The sequence below is a fragment of the Periplaneta americana genome, chromosome 17 (genome assembly GCF_040183065.1).
Source record: "Periplaneta americana isolate PAMFEO1 chromosome 17, P.americana_PAMFEO1_priV1, whole genome shotgun sequence".
Classification (NCBI taxonomy): Eukaryota; Metazoa; Arthropoda; class Insecta; order Blattodea; family Blattidae; genus Periplaneta; species Periplaneta americana.
In genome coordinates, this window is record NC_091133.1 from 11,419,893 (window position 1) to 11,441,059 (window position 21,167).

At 37.9% G+C, this 21,167-nt stretch overlaps 1 protein-coding gene across 4 annotated transcripts in view; it reads right to left on the reverse strand.

Annotated features, from left to right (window-relative positions):
- LOC138692778 (DNA ligase 1-like) overlaps positions 1-20,481 on the reverse strand; it is a 64,811-nt gene extending 44,330 nt beyond the window's left edge. For all 4 annotated transcript variants that reach the window (XR_011330128.1, XM_069815979.1, XM_069815978.1 and 1 more), the window contains exons 1-2: positions 20,384-20,481; positions 2,834-2,937 (exon numbers count right to left, since the gene is read on the reverse strand). Coding sequence is in view for 3 of the 4 variants with exons in the window: in XM_069815979.1 (XP_069672080.1) it covers positions 2,834-2,935 (102 nt within the window). In the remaining variant the exon portion in view is untranslated. The remainder of the gene's footprint in view (positions 1-2,833; positions 2,938-20,383) is intronic.
- Positions 20,482-21,167: the final 686 nt, after the last annotated feature.

Genomic DNA, 21,167 nt, shown 5'->3' on the forward strand with positions numbered 1-21,167 from the left:
AAAATCAGAGCCCATTTGTAATGTCTCCCTACGATATTATTAAATCTTGATATCAACGAATGCATGTGTACACACTCCAGAGTCAGTAGTGACATAATTTGTATGAAAAGCCTCACAATGCAGCATGTAAATAAAAAGCTATATAATAAGATATGGTTTTGTTCAAGTACATGCTTACTTAATTTTTTTATTCCCACATACAAATATATTTCATTTCTGAATGTCTGTTAAGTTATTATAAGAAAATGTATGCCTGGAAATATAAAATTTATTTCAAAATGAGTTCTTGTATTAAATGTTTCTTCTGAGGGTAATCAGTGGCAGAAAATAGCAAAGTAGTTCTCTTAAATATTGATTCGAGCTACAATTAAGTACGACCTCTAACATCTCTCATTATATTACTACAGCAGACAAGATCGTGTGGACGCTATTTAATCTGTAACTAAAAGCTATGACAAGGTAAGAAATAAATTAGTGCCATATTTTAAGCAGCAACATCTACTTGTTGATGAAACTAGTAGCAAGCCATGACAAATAACCTATTCTTCCAGTTTAACAACTGAATTTGTCAGGCACAATAGATGATGTGTCTTTGTCGGGGTAGAAATTTGGTCATGAAACTTTAACTACTATATGATACCACAGTCCACCCAGAATTCAGATGAGTTTGAGTAACTACAACAGGTGGCGAAGTCTGGCTCCGCCGACCAGCTATAGTGGTAGGGGAGAACATCACGATAACATAAGATACCCCTGTACTGGTTGGACGACAGTGAGCCATCACTGAAGGGCTGGATAGCTAATGCGCAAAATAACCGAAAATTATATGTAAGAATTATGTTTCAATACCGCAAAAATAACATTCACGGTTCCGCACAATTCATCTGATAAAGTAATGCCAAATTTATTCTAACCCATTTCGTGCTGGTGAAGATGGCACCAATGAATGTGTGTTTGATGTTCGGTGTTGATGACCCTGAACAGAGACGGGGGTTCGATGTTTACTGTATCTGATCAGTTCGATGTCTCCATGACCACAGTTGAAAGGAAGTGTTGCTGTTGGAAGGAAGTGCTGGCTATGATAGGAAGTGAATTTAAAGCGAAATGTCATTTATAAGAATGGTAACAAATCGTGGCATGAAATGCATTGTTAAGGACAATTTCAAATACAGAAAACAGCATAAAGTGAGTAAGGGAAATATTTCGTGGAGATGCAAGAAAAAGAAATGTACCGCAATTTTAGAGACTAATGCAGAAGTTACTGAAATAGAATATATAAGAGACTTACATGATCATGAAAATAAAAGCGCTAGGGCTATTAAACCATATTTTGCGGGAAAATTGTAAAAGAAAAGTGTGTGAGGAAATTACTTTACAACCCAGTAAAATAATACAAACAGAATTATCGAGGTCAGATACTTTTAATATTCAGAGAATGGAGATAGTCAAACTTCGATTAGCATTGTATAGAGCCCAGAGGAAACCCTCGCAATGTAAATGTGGCATTAGAATAGTTAAACAGTTTAAATATTTTAACAAATCGAGACGAAAGGTTCTGCTTTGTAGACGTCGAAAATAAGGCAGTAATTTTTACTTGTGAACAAAATTTGCAGTTTCTGTGTAGTGATGCGCGTAATAATATTAGCAGATGGAACATTCTACGTTTCACCAAATCACTTTCATCAGGTTTATACTATACATACATACACTACATTGGGGTACGTCCAAGTTGCTTTTTGTTTACTGTTATCGAAAACTGTATCAGCTTACGAATGCATATGTAAACGTATTCGTGATTTGTGTAGTTATGATTTTAATCGTGAAATCATAATTTTAGATTTTGACGTTGCTGCTCATAATGCCGTCAAAAAAGTGTTTCTTAACGTAACCATTAAAGGCTGCAGTTTTCATTTAGGCCAGACATGGTATAGGAAAATGCTCGACCTGGGACTTCGCTCTGAATATATCAATCCTAATTCCGAAGTAGGCAAGTTCCTGAAATGTTTGGCTTTAAAATATGTACCTGCATGCACAGTAGGGGATGCGTTTGTTGAGTTGCTTAGCATTGCTCCTAATCACAATCAGTTAACGAGATTCCCAGACTATATACAGAAAAACTATGTAAGTGAAAATGCTAAATTCTCTCCTAAATTGTGGGCCAGTGTACCAACAGATGAAATCAGAACAACAAATGGGGCAGAATCGTTCCATCATCATTTGAAACGACAATTTTACAAACTTCATCCCTCTATACATGAATTTACGGAAGTGTTTAACTGCAGAGTGAAACGTATCTTTCTTTTAATACAGTGCGTTGTAACAGAAAAACAAACATACGTGACCAAGATAATCATGGTGTTGCAACTGAACTATGGAGGAAATATCGAAGTGATGAATTATCGTTACTGGAATACATTAAAAAAATTGCTCTTCGGTTCCAGACTATCGTACTGTAGACAAACAGGATCCCGGGACAATCACTGGACATTGTGCTTTAAAGGTAAGTTGCTGTACATGTATTAATTTTATTTAAGGATCTATTAATTTAGGGAGTTGAAATATTTTGCGCATTTGCAATCCGACGTTTTGCGTGAAAGAAAGTATGGAATTCTGAGGATTAGCAGTACCTATTTGTGTAAAAGCAAGCCGCCGCACTGAAGTATGCAGACGTGAGGCCAGCAGTCAGCTGATCGGCCTTCTCCCTGTGTGGGCTGTCGCGCTCAAAGTCATTCTAGGATGCTTTTTCCGCCACACGATAAGCTATACTGTTATAAACAGCGTGTTTAGAAAAAAAATTGTAACTCATAATTACTCCCAATAGAAGCTAGTATACCTCAGATAAAGGTTTCTCCTCTTCTTTAGAAACATCTGTGTTATTACTTCTTCCTATTGCCAGAGAACCGATCTCACGTTCCATCTTGAACACGTCCATCATGACTGAAAAAGAAAATAATAAGAAACTTAAATTGACAAGGAAGGTCAGCCCTATGAATATACTTACTAGCATGTGTAAAAAAAAAACACACTCACACTCAACTCACACTCACACACAGAGAGAGAAAGCATTCTGATTCTATAGCTGTTACAGTATTTACCGTAAAAACAAAAGCCGGAGAACTGAAGACAAATTGTGAGAGAGACATTAACCGCCAACATATGTCATACCCTAGATCACAGAATACCAGATGTGTCGCTCATATACCTTTCACACAAGTCGTCTATCTTGTTGATTGGTTAGAGTTTCAGTTGATATCAACCCTTCCTCTTCAATTATGTAGAATATTATAATCTTTGGTATCCGCATGGTATGTAAATTCCGTCAACACGAATGCGTCCAACGGAATATAAATTTGTTTCAGCTATGGTAGGTGGCTCTGAATGAGTATAGTATAAATTTTGTGGATGTTATTTTGTTGGACTGAGTTTATGAAAGTAGTTGTTTGGGTCGGCGATGTTTGTATTTCCTGTTTATATCATATCTGCCAAGAGAATTTATCAGTTTGTTGTTGTTGAGTGCTGCCTTGTGACAGAGTTTATTTGTGATTTTTTGTATATATTCGGGAAGATATTCTATTTGGAGGTCTCATGAAGTTGTCGTGTACTTGTTCCCCATCCACTGCTGTGAATGGTTCTCAGTATTTTGTTTTGGATAACTTGTATCTTGTAATTTAGTTTTATGTTTTAATGCTGGAGTTTTAAATAGTAGATATAATTGAAGAAATCTACCCATGGCTTTTCCTGTTGTTTGAGTGACATGTTGGTTCCAGATTAGTGTTTTATCCATAGTTATTCCCAGATATCTGATTTTAGGAGTCCAGTTGATGTATGTATTGAATAATTTGAGTCGGGTCCTGGGTTGGGCTTGTCATTTTTGAAAAATGATTGCAGAGCTTTTAAGAGGATTTATTTTAATTTTCCATCTGTAGGTCCATGTTTCGTAATTATTTAAGAAGTTTTGTAGTCTATTGATTGCAAATGGTAGATTTTCTGCGGTTGATAAAAGTGCGGTATTGTTGGCATATTGAAATGTGTGAATATACGGCTGTGTAGGGATATCTCCGGAGTAAAAGTTATAAAGTATAGGTGATAGCTTGGATCCTTATGGCAAACTTGCGTATATGTTATACTTTGTTGATGAGGCACCTTGATGTAAAACTTGAAATTTTCAGTTGAAAAGGTATGACTTAATAAGGTGTATTAATTTTGGGTTTGTTCCAACTTGAATCAATTTATAGTATAGACCTGTATGCCATACAGTGTCATAAGCTTTGTTAACATCAAGTAACATCATCGCAGCATACTGTTTGTTGTTGAAAGCAGTGGTGATTGTTTCGGTTAAATAGAGAAGTTGCATTATTGTGCTTTGTCCTGACATAAATGCAAATTGTTCATCGGGTATATGTCTCTGTAGATGTGGATATAGTCTGTTATATATCACTCCTTCGTAGATTTTTCCAAGTGTGCTGAGCAAACTGATCGGTCTTCTGTTTTGTGGTAGTTGTGGATTTTCCCTGGGTTTGGGAATTGAAATGATATTTGCAGTCTTCCATAGTTGTGGGAATGTTTGGAGTTTTAGTGCACTATTGTATGTTTTGGTAAGGTGAGTCAGAGCGTTTCTCGGTAGATTTCTCAGGCATTGGTAAGTTATTTTATCGGATCTGGGTGCTCTTCTTTGTGGTGCATTTTTGATAGATCTACTAGTTTCGGAAGGTGTGGTGTGTACAATTAACCCATTTGGATAGGTTTGGAAGAACTGTCTTGTTGTTTGTCGGATATGAGCGTGTTGTTGTGTGTAGTTTGGATCATCTTGATATGTTTGGAACTGTTGAAAATATGTAGATGCAATTATTTCAGCTTTTTCTGTTGGTAAATAAGCCGGCCCATTTGGTCCAAGTATGGGATTATTATCGGAATTCCTGTTATGAATTAGGCGTTTAGTTATGTTCCAAATTTTGTTGTCTTTTTCAGCAATGGAGATATCTCGTTCAAAGGTTGCGATACATAGGTCTAATAATTTATTGTGAATATAGTTCTTTAGGAAATTAAATTGTGCTATGTCACATCTTCGGTGGAATTTATTTTTTAACCGTTTGGCCTTCATTTTCTTCTTAATAGTTCAGTTAATTCAGGGCATTCTAAAGATATATTACGACTAACTGTAGTTACCTGGTTCAGGTTTTTTCCGGGGTTTTCCCTCAACCCAATACGAGCAAATGCTGGGTAACTTTCGGTGCTGGACCCCGGACTCATTTCACCGGCATCATCACCTTCATTTCATTCAGACGCTAAATGACCTAGATGTTGATACAGCGTCGTAAAATAACCCAATAAAAAAACGACTAACTGTTGTTCCCTGCGAAGTTATATGTGCCTATCTGATGGTATTAGTTAAGGTTTTACACGCCATTTCTAGTTCTTCCTCGGTGTTGATTTCTACGTTACCTGGAACAGAAGTTTCAAGGATATTTCTATTTTCTCCAGTTGACAGTGGTTGGTGGTCTCTCATTGTATGGCAGTTCAGGTGGTTTTAAATCAACTATTGCTAGCACCGGATTGTGATCAGAGTTTAATTCATTTATGGTGGTTTATAATTTATAGGTGCATTAGATTTATATAGGAATATATCTAAGACATCAGATTGGCAGTTGACGCATGGGGGATAATGTGTGGGAGTTAATGGCCCTTATATATTATAATCATGTTCAGTGGAATGTTTGTGTAGCGTTTTCCCACGTTGAGTTTTAATCTGCAGTTCCAATTTATATGTTTAGCATTGAAATCACCTCCGATAATAAACGACGGATATTGTTCTAACAAGACAGTTAAATCTTGTTCGGTCAGTGGTACACTGGGTGGTGCATATACGGAACCAATTATTATTCTTTCATTTACAGAGTTGGTTGATATAAGCACAGCCTGTAAATATTATAGATTGGGAGAATGGACATAGATATGTACAATTGCAGATTTTATGAGTATAGCTACTCCTCCATGTGGTGCATTTGGGCCGTCCGTACGATGTTATATATTTCGGAATATGAAATCGTTGATTGGGCTTTAGATGGGTTTCTGTGATCAATAGTATATCAATGTCATGTTGTTGAAGAAACGTAGGTAAAAGATATTTGTCACGTTGTACACCATTAGCATTCCATGTCATTATTTTAAGTGGTTGTGTGCGATGATAGTATATCCTATTTATGGCTGTTGTTTTTGTTCTGTAGATTCAGTTAGTAGTATTTTGTCAAGTATTGTAGAGACAAAGTTACAGATAATTATACTTTTATCTATGATGTTGGGTGTCATCTTCAGTTGGACAAACAGATTTGCTAATTTTTTTAAGAACTCTCTAATGTTGACTACCTGAAGAATGTTGAGTAAATCTTCTAGTAATTCACTGGTGGATCTATCACTAGTTGCTTCCTTTTTTTGGTTTGTGAATGGACGTGTCCATGCAAATGTTTTATGTGTTTTAGGTAGTTGTGGGAAGTCACTTTTTTTGGAAGTGAATTAGTAGTCTGGGAATTCGTTTTGATAAGATGGTTTTCGGTGAGTTTCACCTTAATGGGACATTTGGAGTAATTTGCGGGATGATCTTGATTGCAATTACAGCATGTCGCTGGTATGTTGGCTGGTTTCGTGCAAGTGTATGAAAAGTGGTTTCCTGCACATTTCATACATCTAGGAGTTACTGTACACCACTGTGCTTTATGACCAAATGATTGGCATCGGTAGCATTCAATTGGTCCTGTTTTTCCAATAGATAATGTAATAAACCACGAAGTCCTTTGATATCAGGAACGTTGTCTATATTTTTGTAAGTGTTAGCCCATAATGGTAGTTTGATCAATTCGTGTTGGGAGTCTATTCTGATTGATTTAGTAAGCTGTCGGATGCTTGTAATGGGATAGTTCAGTGCAAGTAACTCATCTTTAATTTCGTCTGACTCTATTGTTGGGGGTAAACCCCTTAACATGACTTCGTGGATCTGTTTGTCTTGTTGACCGTATGTAAAGTACTGGTAATTTTTGTCGTTTAGTATTTGAATGATCGCTGTGTAGTGCTGTTGAGTATTTGTGAATATTTTCAAACATTGTCTTGTGTACTGAAACTCAATGTTTTGTATAAAATTTCCCAAGGTAGTGTGAAGTTCTTTTGTAGGCACTTTTGTTACGAGTACAATAGGAGACGGTTTGCCTGTGGTGGTTGTTGATTGACTTGATTTGGCCTTAACTCGAGATGGACCTGGTTGATTTATATTTGTTTTCTTTGTTGAAGCAGTAGTCGGTTGGTCAGAAGCTTTGCTAAGTGATTCTGGTGTATTTGGTGTTGTTTCTGTTAGTGATTCATATTGGTTTGATGTAGTAATTGTGAAATTAGGTTGGGTTCGTTGTGTTGCCATCTTTTTCGGTGTTTGGTAGTCATTTCCATCGTTAGGATGATTTCTTTTATAAGCTTGAATAGTGTAGAGTTGTCCAGCCGATGATATAAATGTTCCAGGTTCTGGAGTTGCTTGAACCATATGTTCCAATGCATTATCTACCACAGCAAGAGTATGTCATGTTACCTGAATTCAGATTGGCCTCGACAGGAAGAGTGAGTTCTCCATTGCTGAATTTTCCTGAAAATCTGTGTAGATCTTGTTTGTTTCTTTCAATCCTTGTTGTGAGTGTCAGCCATTACGTTATCCATGTTTGGCGCTGGGGTCGGTGTCCAGAAAAACCACACTAATACGAATTAATAGTGAAACACTTAGTAATTATGTATTTATGATAGTGATTACACTTTAATGAAAATAAACTTTTGAGAATAGAGCACTAGTTTAATATACCGTTGTAATAGATTCTTAACTATGAGTCTACACAACGTACTAATGGACTACTCGCTACGATAGCACGATCGTGTCTCACATCATATACCTTTTGGAGTCAGAAATATGAGTAGTTCAATAAATCGTCAACAGATGGCACAATGACCAACGCAATCACGATATACACGAACTCTGAATCGGTCTGGTCTGTCCATATCGATCATTTCTACTGCCAACAGCAAAAGACCATAAAGACCTTCACAAGTGTTGGAGATGGCAGTCAGCTAATTATAGTTGTCATGTGGGCGAAGCGAAGAGATAAGATAAAGTTCACCTTTCTGTTGAATAGAATTCTGCATCCGGAGCATATAGCCAGACAAAGCCAATGTAACTAGAATACGTAGTCCATGCAGTCATAATGCTATCGGTCGTCAATATTGTGATTCGTTAACTAATAGTTTTTCTCTTCTGTTTTTATATATTTGTCGTGAATATTATTTATACTGAGCGTATAACATTATTTATCCGTTCACTGATACTTTACCGATGATAAATCTAAAGAACAATGGGAAATAAGGGACTAAACACTAAAAAATAAATAAAATAAAAAGAGAATTTGGCGTTCATAATTATAATAATATGTTGTCGGAGGTTTGTTATACTTGACTTGAAGTTTTCCTGTATAGTGGAAAATTTGTGCATATAGCCTGATCACAATATATAAGTAATCCTATCCTAAATAAACCTAAATAAAGATAGTCTTGTTTATTTTAAACCTACATATTCGTATAAATATACAAAAACAAGAATTATCTAGTTTGCAGCCTGTGATATTGTCTCGTTTACAGTATTATTTATTTATGTATTAAGTTTTCATATATAATATAATATACATATTACGGTAATTACTATGTACTTTAACAATATATAGTTAATAATGTTATGAAATATGCAGGGCTAAACCAGTACCAAAGAATACCCCTTCCCTCTTAAATCGATTATTACTATTTTTATAGGCTACACCACAATATGCTGTAATTACTATCATTTAATTTGATGTTAACACTAGATAGTCTATGGCTGAGTTAAGCGATCAGCATTGGAAGGAAGCATTGTTTATAATTATTAGGCCTACATATAAGCTATATTATTTTGCAGTTTTTTCTTGACTGTAAGACAGCCAAAACGACAAAACTTATTAACATATAAATTTAAACTAGGACGATAAAATTACATTATATTGTATATATATTATTCCAGAATGTGCAATACCACTATGTTTAGGACAGGGGCACCCAAACTTTATTGTAAAGGCAGTAACTTTACAAGGATGACCGAGTTAGTTAGTTAGTGGGATTTAAAAGAAGGCGCGTCAACTACTATGGCTATTTGCGCCCTTATCTAAAATCCTTCATTGAACAAAAACACAATACAAAAACCAGAATACTTAAAAGAACTAAAAACGAGGTTCACAAATGTAGTTTCAAAAAGGTGATGCATAAAAACTATAAAAGTGAGCAGTTCTCAGATCCCAGCTAATATTTAAAAAGAAACAATAAAATACTAAAACAAATGCCACCAGAAATAAATTGTCTGGCGCACTTATAAAATGCTCGGATGTAAAAAGTCCGAATGTCAAGTTTGTTAAAAATATATACTAAACAAAAGTAACCTCCAGAGGATAAGTAAATCGGATCATTAAAAAAATAAATCATGCTGTCAAGTCCTGTATTCGATAAAAATCTCAGAACTACATTTGTACAATTAAAATCATTTCCAACAGCGTCAGATAGAGTCGGCTGAATTCCATATTACCGACGGACACCGTAATATTTTGTACAATGCAACAAAAAATGTTCCACAGTAAGTGGAACATAGCATATATCACACTCCGGCTGAGGCTTGCCACGTAGGTGATGCCCATGTGTCAGATGACATTGGCCAATCCTCAACCGGGTGAGTAAAACTTCTTCATGTCGTAATTTCTTTCCCTCTTGTGCAGACCATTGTCCTTCCCATTGCCATTATAACGTATGTTTCAGGAAATATTGAATCTCCTGCCACCTCTCACGCCAATACACCTCAGATCCATTCATTGCACCATCTCTTGCTGCAGCATCCGCTGCATCGTTATCAGGGATGCCAACATGACCCGGAGTCCACACTACTCCAATCACATAATCAGAGGATAGAAGAGTGTGGCAAAATTCCTGGGTTCTCAACACAAGCGGATCATCAGAATTCAAACCCTACAAGGACTGAATGGTGCTTAAAGAGTCAGAGCAGATAAGGAATCTGCCCCGGGGTTGTCTAATTAAAAACAATGAAGCTCTATAAAAAGCATACAGTTCTGCGCTAATGCACTAGTGTACTCGCTCAATTTATATTGAAATATCTGTCCATTTGCAACATAGGAACAACCAACACAATCATTTACTCGGGATCCGTCAGTAAAAACTAAAGAATAATTTGGAAACCGTGATAAAAGTTCACTAAAACGAAGTCTATAAACAAAAGCTGGTATAAAATTCTTACAACTTCGGCTCAGACTTACATCAATCATAGGACGTCGCATAATCCACGGTGGAGTGGTGGTATATTCCAGTGTATGAACTGTTGGCAGGCGGATGTCGAGCTTGGTGAGCAGTTCACGAAACAGCACACCTGCTGGACAAAGTCTCCGTGGATTTTCACTCAATTGGCCGTAAAGAGACAGATGGTAAAAGGAGTCGTAAGAATTTTGCTCAGGCTGTGAGAAGAGCTTAACAGCATACGAGCACAACAAGACAATACGTCGCTGATACAAGGTTGCTCCACTCGCTTCGCAACACAGGTTCTCTATCCGACTGGTTCGGAAGGCCCTTGTAGTGAGTCGTCTCCCATGATGATGGATAGTGTAAGAGAAGTAATATGGATTTATTTCCTGAGCCGTAAATAAAACAACCACAATCCAGCTTTGACCGGATAAAAGCACGATAAAGACGTAAAAGCACTATGCAGTCTGCATCCCAGCGAAACCCTGACAAAAGGCGTAAAACATTTATCGATTTTTTGCAACGCCTTCTCTAATCACGTATATGCGCCTCCTACGTTAATTGATAATCAAACCTAAGGCCCAAAAATCTCGCAGTGTCTGTATATAGGAACTCCTCTCCATTAAGACACAGTTCAGGATGTGGATGCAGTCCACGATGGTTATATAAGTGGAGACATTGCGTTTTTAGAGTGGAGAATTTAAACCCATTGCGAATAGCCCATTCTGATAGCACGTTGATGACCAGTTGCAACTGTCGATCGATGGATGGAAGATATCGGGCGCTGTAATATCATCTGAAGTCATCAACATACAACAGAGAAGATACTCGGTCACCCACATAGTGAGAAAATTCCATTGATCGCAATGCAGAAAAGAAGAACGTTTAATACAGATCCCTGCGGAACGCTGTTTTCTTGAAGATGTTCGTTAGAAAGTGTGGTGCCTACTCGAACTCGGAAATACAGCTCTGCCACGAACTAGGCAATAAACGTTGGGAGACTACCACGAAGTCCCCAATCATGCTGAGTTTGCAGAATTCCATAACGCAATATGGAATCGTAAGCCTTTTCCAGGTCAAACAAGACCGCCACAAAATGTTCCTTCTTGAGGAATGCATCTCTAATGGCGGACTCCAGCCGAACAAGATGGTCTGCAGCGGATGTGTGCTTACGAAAACCACACTGAATATTAGTAATCGGTTTTCCGGTTCGAGTACCCACATCAGGCGTTTACTTAACATCTTTTCCATTACCTTACATACGCAGCTGGTGAGAGCTGCTGGTCTGTAGTTTCCAGACAAAGATGGATCATTTTCCGGTTCCTGGACGGGAATAATAATGGCGGAACGCCAAGAAGATGGAACTATCCCATCAGTCCAGATTCTATTGTACATTGTCAACAGGAAGTATTTGCCAGCTGATGGAAGATGGCGAAACATGCGGATGTTATCAGGGTCAGGGGAGGTGTCAGGGGATGTGTCTAGTGCGGTGTCCAGCTCCTCGGAAGTGAACGGTGTATTCCAATTATCTGTGTTATCTGATTTAAAATTGAGGTTTCGTTTTTCCGTAACATCTTCGAATTTTAGAAATTCCGGGTCACAGTTATTTGAGCTGCTTATCATTGAAAACGAGCTAGCGAATATTTCGGCAATTTCTATGGGACTGGTGTTCGTTCCTCCATTGTTCAGAAGGCCCGGAATGACATTACTTGTCCCCATTATTCGACGGACTTTGTGCCATATGATGTTAGCTGGAACGTTGTTTTTTAATGAAATGACGTAGTTGGTCCAGGACGTCTTCTTATCATCGCACACAGTGCGACGAGCTTTGGCTCGAAGACGTCTAAACTGGACAAAATTATCTTGGGTCGGATGGTGCTCAATTTGACGTAAGGCACGTCTGCGGTCTCCGATTGCTCCTCTGCAGGCATCTGTCCACCAAGGGACAGAGAAGCGTTTTGGCCTGCAGGACAACCGGGGGATAGATAATTCCGCAGAATTAATAACCACATTTGAAAAGTGCTCCACTAGGGAGTCCACAATTTCTAGTTCGTTATCATCGAATGATATGGATTCCGAAAATCCGACCCGGTCCGCCTTTTAATAATCCAGTTTGGAGATCGAGATTCCGCAGGACATAGAGCTGACACACGCATTCGGATGGGGTAGTGATCACTACCATGTAGGTCGTGAATCACAGACCATTCGAATGCATAGACAAAACTGGGTTACTAATGGAGATATCTATAATGGAGAAAGTACCATAAGCAAAGGAGAGGTGTGTTGCTTCCCTTAAATTCAGGGTAATGAGATTTAGACGGGTACATACCGCTGCTATTTTATTTCCTATGTCATAATCGGAATTTGAGCCCCAAGAATTGTGGGATGCACTGAAATCCCCCACTACCAGATATGGATCAGATACCTGCTACAGAATATGTTGAATTTCGTTTACTCTGGAAGGAGTATCTGGGGGGATATATAGACTATTGAAAACTGAATGCTAGGAAGAGTTATTGTTGCGGCTATGCATCGATGAGGAGTGGTAATATTGATGACAGAGGAAAATATACTTTGGCGGAGTAGGAGGGCATAACCTCCGTTGGCACGAATACCGGCAAGTTCATCATACCAGTGAATGTTGTATCCCGAGATATTCAGGGAATTTTCAGGCCGGAGGTGTGACTCCTGAAGACAAAATAGCAAGATAGATCAATTGTTGTAGTTCTGTATATCTGCTGCGTACACCGTTCACATTTCACTGTACAATAACAGTCATCAAGAGGAGCTAAATCATAAGGGTGGCTTCACAGGGGATCTTCTCTTCTTATCTTTTCTATGATTTGGTGCCTTTCACTGCGACTGCTTAGCCCTCGACCGTGGGGACTCACTTGCAGATCGTCGCACACCTGATCGTGATCTAGATTGAGCACGGGATCGAGAGCGTGACCTCGACCCGTCACCTGAACAAGGTGTGATCTAACGGCCCTTGAGTCTTTGTCGCAAAGGCCGTGATCTTTCTTGGAACGTAAGGCCTTATATCAAGGCCACACCTGTCGTCTGACTCAGCAGTCTGAGAGGCAGCGTCCACATACGTCATGGTAGCGATATCAATTCGCTTCCCAGGTACATTTGCAAGAGGTGGCGTTTGCGTGGAAGCGTCAATTGCGCCTGTTGCTTTTTTCAATATTGCTGCATAGGACTTTTCCGTCGCCTTTTTCTGTTGATCTAAAATACGTTTACGCACATCGAAAAACATAATATATTCTGGGACTCGCAGCACTTGATTATCCTTCTCTATCATATACTTCGGGCAATTTTTAGAATTAGCAGCGTGGTCCCCAGAACAATTCACACAATGCTTGCGGCCGGCATACGGGGAATCACCATTGTCAACACCGCTGCACTTTGCACATATGATGTTGTTAGTGCAACGTTTTTTGTTATGTTTTTCTGATGGATGCGGAGAAGAGCGCGAGGACATATTGAACTGCCCCCCTCCTACGGAACCATCGGCGTCGGCCTGCCACCGGAGGAGCGTAAGACACCTAAAAATTCTTCACTCTGTGTGCAGGTTATGAGGAAACCCCCCCCCCCCAAAGCCCGATCCCAAGCAACCCACCTCACGCAAGTTACCCTTCAAACTGGGCATTATACACTTAATGGCAAGTCTTACACCAGAGGCGCGTCGCACTTTTATGCCCCTACCACGGGAATAATCGCCACTCTACACTGAACACAACTGCCAGACCACTCGGCTAACTCTGACCTCACCCACCAAAGCCGGAGCAATCCGAGACCGCACGCAGCTGCAGGGGACTTGTGGTTGATTACACTGCGACACCCATAAGTCAGCGATAACACGTCGGAGCAATATATCCGTACTGGCGACCATTGGTGCTCTACGTGAGTGAGTGTACATGACTTCTGGTCCAGGCTCGGCACCTAAACTTGCATGTAGGGGCAGTATGAAGGGTCCACTATTGCTTCGTTGCTGGGCGCCCTGTCGGGCCACACAATTCGGAAATTGCGCTGGAAACGCTGGTGAGGCAGTAGTTATAAGCGTATGAAACTTAACCTAATAATGAATATAAGTAGCTAGAAGGGGAAGAAATATGAGGAATAATCAGGCAAATCCCGTCATGTAAGTGGTCGTGGCAAGTATATGCAGCGGGGATGGAAAAGTGAAAATGGCTGTGTTGATGTGATGGGCATTCCGCATGCAATGGTGGCTGGCGGTGAGAAATAGTGATGAGAAAGGCGAGAGAACGAAAGGGCCTGGATGGTGATAATACGATAAATGTGCAGAAAGGATTGCACGAGAGCCACCATTGCACCCTCAGGTCACCAACTTGGAGGAACCCACCTCGACTGGAGAATGACCGATCGTGGACCATATGTTATAAAGAAAATTCTTCGAATTAAAAATTAATTTACATGTACACGGTATGTAGTTATGTATTAGCACTTATACTTATACTTATGATTGCCAGATTTTAAATATATCAAACACAGACATTTTACTGCAGTTGATATACAAGTGACTTTTGATAATATATTAATTAATACAGTGTAGCCTATGTATGTATGGGATAATTAAACAATTACCTTTTCAAGACTTCAATGGATATTTATCATTTTGTTATCATTTATAATACTGTGTCATCTAACACAATAATTAATATAAAATTATATTTTTCTTAAGTAACATTTAGGTATAAAATATCAAAATACAAACTTCTAGTGGGAGGAAAGTATTCTCTTAAATTTGCATATCCCTCAGTCTGAACAAGGTGCATGGTGTACTTATTTGTTTCACATCGTGCACTAATTTCACTTTCGCTTAGGAATGGGTAATATCTTAAAAAATGGGACATTCTGTGTCCTGTGGCAGGCATGAGTGGGACATGGGAAAATTTCTTGAAAATCGAGAATGTTTGCAATATTGGGACATCTGGCAACCCTAGGTATACTCCTGGAGGCAGTGATATATAATATCCAATAACATTACAATAATTACAGTATTAAAATAAACGTAAAATTAAGGTTAATTATAAATAAATGCAATAGAACTAGGAGTATAAATAAAGACTAACACCTACTAGGCCTGTGAGGATCATTCCATGCCAAACCAGCAAGAAAAACGAAGATTTCAACCTGATCACCTTCAATTTTAATGATACTTTCAGGAATGATTTTTCCCAAAGATTAAAATATATTTTTTTTAGAAAAATTGTATCTCGTTAGGTTTTGATGTTAATTCATTTTTAAAATCTGCAAAACACTTTTTTTCGTTTACAGTAATGCTTTCAATCTTGAATATTTCTGATTCTGTACGTTTTATAGTGTTGATTTACACCCCATTTTAAAAGGGATATCACGAGCTTCAATTTGATATGCAGTTCTACTATCAAACCTCTCATTCCTTCTCTGTTGATTTTAAAAGAATTCTTGTTTCCTCTTTGAGTTTCAGATTCTATTAGCCAATAAATTCTTCCTGTTAATGTTGTAGGATCCACTTTGGTCAATACCGCAATTTTGTGCACAACAAACATATCAGAATATTCGGGATATTTGAAGGGCAGAGAAGATCCATGTGGTTGCAAAGAACTTATTTTTACTTCATTGCCTTCTACTCCTAATAAACAACTTGTTCATCATTGATTTCAGTATTGGCATGCAACAAAACCGACAGTGTCGTTGATATCCACATCATCAACTGTTATCATTATTTTATACTCAAGTCCTCTGAAAATTAGTAGCTTTTAACGAAAACTCTAGTCACATTTACAGGACTGTAACTGTGAAATTGTAGAGTACCCACCCTTTGTTGTGTTTGCTGATTGAAACCTACTCTTCAGAATCGTTTCCTCCGCTAAACATTTTACTGTTCCTCTCACACCTTCACATGCATTCTTCCCATGTGAAGATGCGAAAAGAAAAAATTTCACTCAGCCTTAATGTTAAATTATTTCTCATGATGACACAAATTAAGGAAGTTGGACTTATTTTTGTACTGTGATGCTGCTTCGTCTGGGAAGTAGTGAAGCTTTTCAGGTTTTCGAGGTGGTTTGTTTTATGAAGTCAATCATGAAGCAATGCAATAAATGAATAGCAACAGTATCATGAACCATATAATCAGAGAAATCACAAACTACAAAACATTCCATCTTTTTTATTGTCCTTCCCATTTATATTTCTCGCATTTAGAAGGAACTTCACATGTAATATATCTTTTACTTTAATACATATATCCGCATCAGATATATGGACATGTCTTACAAAATTCTTGTGGTAACATTCTGCTGCATCTGTAGTTTGTACATTTCGAAATTGTCTTGCTTCAGCCCAGAATTTAGGCAGGGGGAAGGGGAGGTTGATGTGTCAATGTAGTCTTCCAAATATAATAATATTCAAAACATTCATTAATAGGAGGGGCCTCTGATATTAGCTCTGCAAAAAATCTCATACTTCTGATGCTGGTAAATAAGAAATAACGAAATTTTTAACCATTTAACCATTCTCGAATTTCAGATGTTTTGTTTCGCAGCTGCTGGTTTGATATACTGTTTGTTTCCTTTAATTTTCCAGAGCAAAAACTGTCCTAAGTGAAATTTACACTCTGTAATCTTAACACTGAGAACATTTATTTTGGCAGCATTGTGTGATGCTATTTCATAATATAACAAGACCTTTGAAATGACTAACTGCTACTTACTTACCTGGGTGAAAGTAGCGTTGAAGTGGTTCCTGTGATTTCTGAAGTGAAAACAATTCAATTTATGAGTTTTTTTTTTTTTTTTTTTTTTGTGGAGATGCAGTTGATTGTATAAGCAAGGTGTAAAAGTGCCTAAACTAACCAATCCCAATGCTGTCATGGAGGCCATACAGGCCCATACATCATACGGAATCTACAATTTTTTTTAATTAATCGTATGGGGAAAAGAAAACTTTGTCTGTATGGAACCATACGGCATATAGGTGCCTAAATTTTGTTCGTGGACATCTGTACAGATCTTAGATCATCTCTTGCTGTTTCTACTGTACCGGTATTTTGTTTGATGTTCATAAACAAAAATTATCCACCTCTGCAGCACTGGAATGCAGAATTATATAAATACACTCCAAGATTCATCGAGACAAGTGTGCATCTACGGTGCTGTTACATCATGTATTCTTTAAAACAAACTTGTTGTACAATTAAAATGTAGAACAAAACAATTTCTTTAGGCTACTTCTTATTTAATATTAAATAAATCATTAAATGACAATCGGAGAGATACAGAAAGAAGAGAACAATATATTTGAAGGGAGAAAACAAGGGGTGGGGTGTATGGCCAAGAAAAAAATTACCATATCAACACTGACCAAACCTAACCTGTTACAGACTCTTCTATGCAAGGTGAATAAGTCGAGTATGAAGGGAATTACCTCAGCACTAGTTTAATTCTTATAGATGGATTATATAAAGAACTTCAAGTGTCAGTATTGTCTAAAAGGTCTCTGTGTAACAAACTATTCATTCAGAATGTCCATCTGTGACTATGTTAACTGCAAAAGAAATTTAAATTATGGTATATTTAATGACGCTCGCAACTGCAGAGGTTATATCAGCGTCGCCGGTGTACCGGAATTTTTGTCCTGCAGGAGTTCTTTTACATGCCTGTAAATTTACTGACATGAGCCTGTCACATTTAAACACACTTAAATGCCATCGACCTCGGTTGGGATCGAACCCGCAACCTCGAGCACAGAAGGCCAGCGCTATAGCAACTACGCTACTGAAGGCGACAACAACTGCAGAAGAAGGAAGAATGTCGTAATATGAAGTTATTCAGTTTTCCAATTAAGGATAATGAGAGGCTACAAAGATTATTTCTGAATTCAGCCTTATAAATTGAGCGACTTTCACTTCAGAAATCACCCTAACTACCTCAGCACCAGTTTCAATAATTTAAGAACCAGTATAAAGGAAATTTGATTATAGTGAGAAAGAAATTCGTAGGAGGGCCAGGAGGGATTGAGGTTGCCTACTAGTAGTAGTTACAAACAACTATTATAGACTACTTCATTTGACTAATGATTTGTAGAGAGCAAACTACGGTCCTAGTATTCGTTTCATATCAGACCAACGGTACTGGTATTGAATTATGTCCATAACGTGGGCGAGATATTATTAGGTTGCAAAATTCGCTCTCAATGCATTTTTTACACAATTTTCTAATTTTCAGCAGATTTACGATACCATTTGCGGCTTCTCTGCCAATGCAAAGTTAATTGCAATATACGGTAATTCTGTTATTTTTCTAGACACTTTTATATCCGTTCTCATAAACATATTGATTTAGATTATTCACCCTACTGTAGGTAGACCCAATTTGAGTGGTTACTTAACAACATACCGAGGGAATAAAAACACAAACGCATATTGTAGCAATAGTTCAGATGAAAAGAAAATGATTTGTATGACCGCTTATTCGTTTAAAAAAAAAAAAAAAAAAAAAAAAAAACCACTGCCAGCTGTGTATATGAAGCAATATATTAGACCTATGTTATGAACACGTAGGATTTAATGTGGACGAGAAACATAGGCCTATAGTTATTATTTATCTACTTCCATATTGCATCATATAATACACATATAAAATGAAAACATGTAGGTCTACAAAAGAAGAAACACGTTGGGAGAGGGGGTTGTAATTCTTCCCCTTTCGGATAAATTTCAGAAGACGGATACCTGCTTTTCCTTCGTATTCCAAAATTCTAATCTTGTGCACACAAAATAAATTGGTGCTTTTTCGTGAGCATCATGATGGGCATTCGACAAACACAGACAAATCTGCTCTTGTTGGTATTTTGAGATAATTATTGCTAGTGAGGTATTCGTATAAGTACTGAAAGTTAAAAACAATTAGATATCGTACATCAAATGATGACAGATTATATATTGACGCAAACAACATTATATCATTATGCAAATCTAGTCTTTCAGGTAAGGCTCCCTGTAAAGCAGATTTGAATAATTTCAAGGGAAAAATTGTTCCGGGGCCGGGTATCGATCCCGGGACCTCTGGTTGAACGTACCAGCGTTCTTTCCAACTGAGCTACCTGGGACCTCCACCCGACACCGTCTCAACTTTTCCCTTTATATCCACGTTGTGGAAAGAGCGCTGGTACGTTCAACCAGAGGTCCCGGGATCGATACCCGGCCCCGGAACAATTTTTCCCTTGAAATTATTCAACATTATATCAGCCATGTACCAAAATACCATCTATGCGTGTTGAAAATTTTGGGTAAAACAGGCTTCTGTATGCTACAATTTAGCGACACATCAATTTCTTATTGTAACATAACCTCACATTACAATCAGAAAGAAATTCGCAGATGGCATGACGTAAAGTATTCCCACAGTCGTATTACTACAGTCTAGTATATACAGTCACGAAGTTGTGAGGGTGCTAGGAATAAAAGAGTGTGCCGGTATTATTTCGCATTGTCTTTAATGAGGCGATGTTAGCGATCCTAGTGGTTAGCAACTATCTATAGATGCATATTTACTACATATTGAGCTTCGTGACTGTATATACTAGGCTGTGGTATTATATACTCAATGTACTTTTCAGGTACTCTGCCATATAGTGTTGGTTATCGCAAATTTATTTCTCGACTGTGGTGGCGTGTAGTGTCCGTTATTTTGTACTAGTTGCCGATATTAGTACAGGCTTGAGCTATCTGGTATTCTATGATCTAGGGTCATACTAACAATTCAACGATAATGCAAAACAATAGTGAGCACAGCATAAAACATCAAAATGTAGATATGTCTGTCTGTTGTCCAATATTAATATACGCGTGCAAAGAATTAAATAAATTTCTCCGCTATGAGGAGACGTACACCATTAAAGTGCAGCCGGAAATAGCGTGGATGCTGTTTACTCCAACAGTTCTATCTTGTTTGGGCCAAAATTCATTTGCGAAGAATAGATTATGTAACTTACGCTTATACAGAGTACAACTGAACAATATACCTATACGTACCTGTAAGGAAGAATATACTGGATATAACTGCTCCAGCTGCGAGTCTGCAGGTTTAGTCACTTCAAATATTATACAAAACAATAGGGATAATTTTGGATGTTGGTCAGGAAGACTTGATCAAGGAAGCTGTGATACCAGTATAAATAGGAAATCGCGACATATTCCCGCCTTTTTTTACAAGTTTTCCAAAACAAAATTTTAAGATTCATCACAGGACTTCCTAGAGTAACTCCTGTTAGATTGATTCATGAAGAACTAGAAATTTCGACAATTCAAGAATATATTTCAAATCAAGCCTTCTGCACGTACACCAAGTCGTACAGCAGCACAAACCCACTAATTTCTTCACTAGGAAATTACAACCCTGCATTAGATAAACATAAAAGACCTAAGAGTGTACTCCACCCCCTAGCTTGGAACGACAACGTACAAGACCAATACCAACTTGAACTCTAAACAACCATTTGACTCCTCAGACATACATGTAAATTAATACACTAATAATGTTATTTCTCTGTTCCAGGGTCATCACGTTATTGGCTGCATAGACGCTTTGAATTCTTTGTAACTAATTAATATATATTTTAATGTTTGAGTACTTCAAATGATGATTAAATGACAACCTCCCACCACAACATATTCATGACCCCATTGTAGCCAATTGGCTTGTCGTCAGCACGACACCTCATCCTGCTCAAGGTTTTTCCGTGGTTTCCCTTGAGTAATCAGACAAATGTAAACTTGCTAATTTCTTAGATAATAGACCTGTATTATCATAATAGGG